The following is an 8,277-nucleotide window of genomic DNA, read 5'->3' on the forward strand; positions in this document are numbered from 1 at the left end:
TGTTCTGTCATGGCACAGTACAGCTACCCCACGTCCACACCTGAAATGTGATACACGAGCACATGTATGCATCATGCACCGGCCCTACAGGTAAGTACGTAGTAAAGACCCTTAATTGTACTACTGCCTCTAACCTATCAATCATTGAACCCCCAAAGCGTGATCCACGCTGCCGGCCGGACGAGACCAGCCATCCATCGACCGATCCCATGCAAGCATCATGCACCCGGTCGGCCTGCACTCTGTCTACCTCCTATAAAAGGCACTCTTCTCCACGCCATATAGCACAGATATATCGTGTCTTGAGCATTGATCAAATATTGTTCACTCACAATTTCACAAACACAAGTTAATTTGGAAATGGTGGCCGTGGCGGCTGGTGGTCGTCAGAAGATGGGGCATGAGAAGCTGATCATCAGGCGAGAGAAGGTGAGGCTCATCGACATCCTGTCGATGCTGCTCCTGCGGCGGCCGCTCACCAGCTACGCCTTCGTCGACGCCAGCGACCAGACGGCGCGCGACCTCGGCGACGCGCCGGCCGGCTTCCTCTTCGCGCTCGGCCAGTTCATCGTGTATCTCCTCGGCAAAGCCTACTACCCGGCCACGCTCATCGGCGCCGCCCTCGAGTTCCTCTTCAATCTCGTCGCGCTCAACGGCGGCTTGCTCGGCATAGTATGGAACACCTTCAGATGTAAGTGCAACTATATATTCTCACCTGTTCCACGTAAAATTAAGAGAGTGTCTATTTCTCAGTCGTCTAAGAAATAGTTATTTCTCAGTCAACAATCGTAACCATCCAATCAAGATTTTTTTATCCATCGGGCCTACAATAATCTTACATGAATCTCAGTGATTGAATCAAAAGGTTGTTATTATCGATTGAGAAATAGTTATTTCTCAGTCGTCTAAGAAATAGCAAAACCGTAAAATTAATTGCGCCCTGCAGATTACACACATGATCGACTACACATATATGCTTGTCATAATTTTGATCTGCGTAACTCTATGATCAACATGAAATGAGGCATAACAAAACTGATCAAAATGGACATGTGTACATAGTTACACGTATATAGTATAACTTAAGTTTGGTAAACATGATACATGATTTGAGTCACAAAATTGTACCAATACATATCCGCACGTGTCTAATTACCTGAAATAATTTTTTTTGTGGATTCTGATAACATGCAAGGAAGCCAGCCACGCATGCATGGAGAATCCGCGAATGACTGCGGGGAGGTAAGTTTATTTTCAGGGACGACAGAACGCCATGATCGAAGAAGCGGCAGGATGATGACATCTCAAACCATTTGGGGTTTACTACTCCCTCCGATCCATATTAATTATCCAATACTAGATGTATATAGACGCCTTTTAAGCATAAATACATCTATATTTGGACAAATTTGAGACAATTAATATCAATTGGAGGGATTAGTGAAATTTCGCGCAGTAAATTAAGCGGCAGCGATCAGTCCTTCTCATAAACCAAACGTAGCATGTTCTGATGATAATATCATACATATTGAGCGGATGGGTGATGAGGACACGTTAATTAATGCAGGCAGGCTGGTGATCCCGAACCGAGAGGCGCCCAACTACCGGACCATGACGAAGATGATCGACGGGAGAACGGAGCTGAGGCCGACATCGCCAGGGTTCGCCTCTGACGGGTGCCTGTCGCGGCTAAATTTCCTCAACGCCGCCAGTCTATTTGGCGAGGCTGCAGACCTCGAGAGCGGCGGGCTCGCTGCTGCACAGGCAGCGCCCCTCGTCCAGCAAGAGTACTCCATCATTGATCTCACTGTCATGGCGGCTGAGATGGCATACGAGAATGCGGCCCGCGTCGAGGATGTCGTTATCAATTGCTGGAAGGTAATTACACAGATAAAATTGTCCACAATTAATAAACAAGAAATTAATTTAAACACATATACGTACATGCATGTGTATATACAAATGGCGAAATATCCGATGAAAACCACCTCTACGGAGCAAACTGTGAAACTCCATCGAGAAAAGTTCCAAAAATTCTCAAAAAAATGACATATGTTAGGAAAGTGTTGTTTTATATATGTGTAAAATTTCAAGTCCAAACTCAATGACGTTTGGTAGCAGCGAAAAAAACAAATTCTGCATGAATAGTGATCTTTCAATGTTTGACACTATTCATTGTAAATTTTTCTTTTTAATTCATTCCAAATGATTTTGACTTTGAACTTGAAATTTTGCAAGTGTGTAGAACATCACACTCCCAACATATTGTATTTTTGTAGAATTTTTTGAAACTTTTAAACATGGTTTTTATGAAGTTTGCACGGTTTGCACCAAATGAGAGTTTTCACCGAATACTTTGCCTAAATAAATACGTACACCAAGATGATGTTTAATTTTGACATAGATGTGGACGCAGCTCAACATTTAATCTACGGATAGATCAATTTGTGGGACAATTGCACGTTGGCAGCAATCTATTATGCGCTTATATATATAATAAGGTTGAGAAGATTTTTTTTTTCCAAGTCAACGGTGGCTGTGGAATATTTTTATCTGATGGGAACTGGATAGGTTGAGTATTTTCAAAATTACGTGCAACTTTAGTTCTAGAAATGTTTGCCACAGAACATCTGCGAATTTCAGCATCTAAGATTGCACATAATTTTTGTGCAACTCTATAGTTCTCATAATTAATGTACAATTTTTATGACTTAGAAATAACACTTTCTCAATGGTGTTACAAGTAGCAATTTTGAATATGTATATGCTTCATTTATTTGTTGAGTATATATGTATTAATTTTGTGTGTGTGTGTGTGTGTGTGTGTCATCATTTGCAGTTAAATTTCGTGGGGTTCTACAACGGCTGGAACAGTGAGTATTGGAACAACGAAATTCTTCTCTTCCATATGCTTTACTGAAGGAAAACGCAAATGTGTGCATGTTTTGGTAACCCACAAGAATCAGATCGAACACTGCTATGCTGCTTCCTCCATTCCTAAATATAAGAAGTCCTAGTTTTTTCTAAGTCAAAAAAATTTAAAGTTTGACCAGGTTTGTAGAAAAATGTAATAATGTCTAGAATATCATATATGTATAGAACTGTGAAAATATTTATCACGATGAATTTAATAAAACTAATTTAGAGTCGCACATGTTGCTAGATTTCTCTATAAATTTGGTCAACTTTCAAAAAGTTTTACGTTGGGCAAAGATAATAACTTTTAAATCTACGAACGCAGGGGTAACTATTTTGATAGATTTTTTATTTATAGGTATCCCTGCCTGTTACGTACTTTTGGCACTTGCGTGTTCGTAAGAACTCCCCACACTTTGGGAAGAGCTACCTCCCAAAATAAAGTGACACAAAGATCAAAACGTCGCTGCTCTTACACGAAGAATCCAAATCAAAATCTATTTTCACGGTTGGACTCATCATCATTGGCGTTCCTGTTGCCTAGGAGTGGTGTCTTTTGTTTGTTTCGTTTTTTTTTCACACGGTACGTATTTTGGTGAAGTCACTATTGCGAGTCATTTGGCTTCCAGTTCTTTTTGGTTTTAGGGTCACAGTTGTTCGGCTCGATGCTTGGCTTTGCCTGGTTTTAATAATATGATTGTGTGCATAAGTGCACGTCAACCGATGCAGATGCTGGGGTTATCTTTAAAAAAAAATCTGGACCATGCTTGCATATCTTTCATCTTTTTTTTTCTCTCCACTGTATTTTACACTAGTGTCTACTGCATTCAATTTACTTGTACTCATTTTTCTGCCGCCTTTTCTGTCTACTGCACTTTTATTCGTACAAAACTTACTGTATCTTTCTAAGAGCCAACCGCACTTTTGGAGTGAGTATAGTGCATTTCTGGAAGGGCTTCTCTGCAGTCTCTGTATTTGTTGCTCGTTGTGTACACTGCATTTGGAAAGTGCATACTAGATTATACTTTTAAAGAGCCTGCTGCATTTTCGGGCAAGTGTACATCGCCGTTTGAGGGATTCTGCTTGTTGCTGTGTGTGTAGTGCATTTTGTTTTTTTTAACAAACGGACAATTTATCTGTTTACAGAGTACCTGAATAACGACTACTGGCATACCGAGACGACGCAGGCGTTCGTGATGACAGACACGGCGGAGGACGCCAAGTTTGTGTTGTTGGCGTTCCGTGGCACGGAGATGTTGAACATGCGAGACTGGATGACGGACTTCGACGTGTCGCGGAAGGGCATGGGCGACATGGGCAACGTTCACCTCGGTTTCCTCAAGGCACTCGGACTCCAAGACGAGGACGCCACGGACGCCTTGGACGCCTTCCCTCGGGAAGCCCCACCCGCCCCTCCTCAAGGCAAGCATTTCTCCTACTACCAGCTCCGGGAGGTGCTCCGGAAGCAGCTCGAGAAGCACCCCAATGCGCAGATCGTCGTCACGGGGCACAGCCTCGGCGGCGCGCTCGCCGTCATCTTCCCGGCGCTCCTCGCGATGCACGAGGAGAAGGACATCCTGGACAGGCTCGCCGTCGTGGTGACCTATGGCCAGCCGCGCGTCGGGGACGACAAGTTCGCCGAGTATTTTCAAGCCAAGGTGGTGAAGGCGACGGGAGCGGCATACGGCCGCTTCGTGTACCGGTACGACATCGTGCCCCGGGTGCCGTTCGATGCGCCGCCCCTGTCAATGTTCAAGCACGGAGGGGAATGTGTCTACTTCAACGGGTGGTATGACGGCAAGGTGCTCGCAGGGGACGCGCCGAACCCCAACTACGTCAACCCGCTTTACCTGCTTTCAAAGTACGGCAACGCGCTGGGCGACCTGGTGAAGGCGGCATTCCTGTGGAAGACGGCCGGCAGCGAGTATCGCGAGAGCTTCGCGTCCTTGCTCTACCGGTGTGTCGGCCTGATCATCCCTGGCGTCGCGTCGCACAGCCTACACGACTACACCAATGCCGTCCGCCTCAGCGGCATCGCGTCATCCAAGAAAGTCTAAGACCGAGCAACCGGGTCCGGGTGGAGAGACGATCAGAGAGAGACAAGTGATGAAAGATTTCTGGGGAGCTATGAATAAGTTGAGTGTGTATGTGATGTGTGTGCAAATTGTACTGCGTGTCGTACGTGGTCTCTCTCAGCAATGATTAGTATACAAGCATATTTAGATAACTAGTTGTTGTAACTTCCAAAGATGGATTGTGACTCTGTGAGCGTACGTATAGCCGGGCAGCAGAAGCCACTGATTTCAGCAAGCGAGTTCTTGAAGCATATAAACAAACACCTTATGTGCATGCGTACAACATAACAGTCCCTTCGCATGAAGGTCACAAGCAACAAGATGTCCAAACTTCACAAGCACAATACACTTGCTAGAGCAGATTACTAGAGCATTAATACCCCGACATAATCATTAATTAACATACCAAAGAATTCAATGCTCATGCATGTTATGCCTCATTATGCCAGCACAACCATTGAACCAAAGTAGTAGCACCAAACTCGAATAAAATGTACCACTACCACGTAAGAACTTGTACCTGCAAAAAAAAAAGGAACTTGAGCAGAAACAAATACAAGAGAGGAACACCACCAAATTAATCAAGGGGTAGACATGAGGATCTATAGAGATGGCACTAACAAAAGATAATCTGATTCGTCGTGGCTGGACACACTACTCCAGAAAACCCCTCCAATGGCGGTCAAAAAATGGGGTTGGTGGCGGTGATCACGCCCGCCACCAACTCTGCGTCACTGGAGGTTTTAGCACCGGTGGCAGGTAAAATACCCGCCACTGCTGCACCGATATCATCAATGGCGGGTAAAATACCTGCGACCGAAGACCTACAAACCGCCATTGTAAATTCCTCCGGCACCACCCGAAAAGTGCGTGGAGTACATTAGTGGCGGGCAAATTACCTACCACTAGACATTTCCAGTGGCGATCTTTTTCCACCGCCACTGGAACCTTTTCCAGTGGCGGTGGTGTATAACCGTCACTGGTACGGTTTTTTCCCGAAAAAAAATAAATGAATTATTTATAAAAATAAATATTCCTGTAGCACAGAAATAACAGGAATACAGCAGCACAGTATACAGCACCAAAGAAACAAAATAGCAGCAAATATATTACAAAGTTCCACACAACCTTAAACATTCAAGTCACATGCATGTATACAAAGTGTTTGAAAGAAGTGTTCCACACAATTTAGCCACTTTTGGCGACAATCCCGCCGCCGTAGTAATCCCCGCTCGATTTGAGAACCTCCTTGTTGACGATTTCGTCGATGCCCTTCTGGATCTCGTACACGAGAATTTCTGAGTTGTGCCCTAACTCGGGGTTGGCCAGAAACTAATTTCTCACTTCTTTGAAGGTCTTCTTCCCCTTCGGCTGGAAGTTGTTTATCATCTGCCGAATAGTGTGCGCGCAGTAGTAACGACAGTAGACGGATCCTTCAGGCTGTTGCTCGCAGGGGAAGTTGAAAGTGTGCTTGAGGGGAGCATCAGGATTGCGGCTGAAGCCAGTCATCCCGTACCATTTCACCGCGTTGCGATAGGCTGCGTCGATGACATATTTGATCGGCTCAAAGTCGCGTTGTGGTTCATTCCCCTTGTGTCGCAGTGGATCAAAATATGTGACCCCTCCCATATCGAGGCAGATGGCGATTGTCACCCAATGGCCACTGTTTCACAAAAGGACGCACATTGTATTAGCCAAATAATATAACAAGCAAGTCTTCCGACGGAAAAAGATTTATGTATTCACGCGAATTGAAAAGACTTACTGTAGATGGTACAATATCAATACAAAACAGCGGTCTTTGTGCTTCAACATGAATTGAGTGAGATATTCAATCGCCAACCTTCTACTTTCGGCCAACAATGGGTCTGGACCAAGCAAAGTGGCGTTGAAGAGAAGGGGTCGGCGACGGCCATCCCACATTGCTTCACCTTATAGGCCTCCCTCGTGTAGTGTACACACCACAGTCTTAATATGGCGTTCTCGAGGCACTTGCGGTTGAAGAGGTGAAACAAGTCGAGGAAGTCAATGTCGAAGGTAACGTCAATTTCCTTCTGGATTTCCCCCGTATTGGAGTCGAAGAAGCCATAATGCTTTGGCATTCGAACCCTAATTTCCAGATTTGTTAGGTCTGTGCCTGATGATGCCACATTCATGTATTTTTCATGGAACTCTTGCATCTTCCGTGGCAGGCGATACAGGTCATCCTGGGACACCATCGGTTGTCCGGGGTGGAACAACAAAAATTGGGAGAATTGCCTGTCCCGAAATAAGACACATCAGGCAATCTATCTCCAACACGGGGGTGGGTGGGCATCTTCAGAATGTCTGATCGCTCTTCCCAAATCCCTTCTATCCGCGGCGCGGTCTTTGGTTTTCTTCTCGTAGAAGATGACTGTTTCCCTCCTTGGAGGAGCCCTTGCTTGCCTTGCTGCTTGTCCCCCTTTTGTTTTTCCTGCGTCTCAGGAAATCGGAACTGTCCGGTTTCTAGGGGACCTGCATCCCAGCAGGGGCACTGGGACGGCGCTCCAACGGGGCCGATTGTGCTGCGGCTCTCCGAGGGACGGGTCCTGGTGCGGATGGCTTCGGGGCTTCAGGTTTGGGCGGCGACGGAGGATTTTGGCCTGCATTGTCGTCGCTGCACTCCGCTGCAGGTGAGAAGTTTCATTCCACGGGCTCGTAGTCCAAAGGACCGGGTGAGGCGCCATGCGGCGACGGAGACGTTAGGCGTCGGGCGGGTGGAGACGGACCGAGGCGGGGCGACGGAGATGGAGACGGCTCCGTAGCGAGGACCAGCAACCTCCTAGGCCAGATGAGGTAGGAGTTGACGCAATCCCTTAGGGTCGTCGCCTCTTCATGCGGAGGATAAGGGACCGGTTCGTCCTCGAAGCCCTTGAGCACGGAGTCCACTTGCACCATGACCATGTCGTCTCGTAGGGTCACGTGGTGTACCACGGCCGTACGTGGCATCAGCAACCCGCGCGCGCCCAGAGGATTCCCCACCGTCGGCATGTGTAGCCGGCATTTGACGCCCTTCTGCGCATGACAAACATGGCAACATCATTAATAAATTGGAGCATGATAGTGGTATTTCACTATTTTTCGTAGCGCACGAAGACGCTTACCGTGAGGTTCCTGTCGGGTGGCCCAAGCGGGTCAAGTTGGGACTTGGTGCTGGAGCATGAGGTGCTCTTATTGGGTAGCGGGGACGGATCCGGTGTGGTTGGGGTTGGTTGGATGGGCGCCGGCAGGAAAACACCGTGATCGTGATCAATGAAGTTGTCGA

At 46.6% G+C, this 8,277-nt stretch overlaps 1 protein-coding gene across 1 annotated transcript; it reads left to right on the forward strand.

Moving 5' to 3' along the window:
• The first annotated feature begins 269 nt into the window (after nt 1-269).
• On the forward strand, nt 270-5,242 carry LOC100843563. Its single transcript, XM_010233387.3, has 4 exons — nt 270-691; nt 1,568-1,878; nt 2,840-2,873; nt 4,063-5,242. The coding sequence occupies exons 1-4, from the start codon at nt 361-363 to the stop codon at nt 4,971-4,973; spliced, it is 1,587 nt and encodes a 528-aa protein (XP_010231689.1). The 5' UTR covers nt 270-360; the 3' UTR covers nt 4,974-5,242.
• Nucleotides 5,243-8,277: the final 3,035 nt, after the last annotated feature.

The sequence above is a fragment of the Brachypodium distachyon genome, chromosome 2 (assembly GCF_000005505.3).
Source record: "Brachypodium distachyon strain Bd21 chromosome 2, Brachypodium_distachyon_v3.0, whole genome shotgun sequence".
Classification (NCBI taxonomy): domain Eukaryota; kingdom Viridiplantae; phylum Streptophyta; class Magnoliopsida; order Poales; family Poaceae; genus Brachypodium; species Brachypodium distachyon.

Coding starts and splice junctions, on each gene's coding strand:
- LOC100843563 (XM_010233387.3), top strand. CDS start 361: ATGGTGGCCGTGGCGGCTGGTGGTCGTCAGAAGATGGGGCATGAGAAG. Junction 1,879..2,839: donor TCGTTATCAATTGCTGGAAG/GTAATTACACAG, acceptor CATCATTTGCAG/TTAAATTTCGTGGGGTTCTA. Junction 2,874..4,062: donor GTTCTACAACGGCTGGAACA/GTGAGTATTGGA, acceptor ATCTGTTTACAG/AGTACCTGAATAACGACTAC.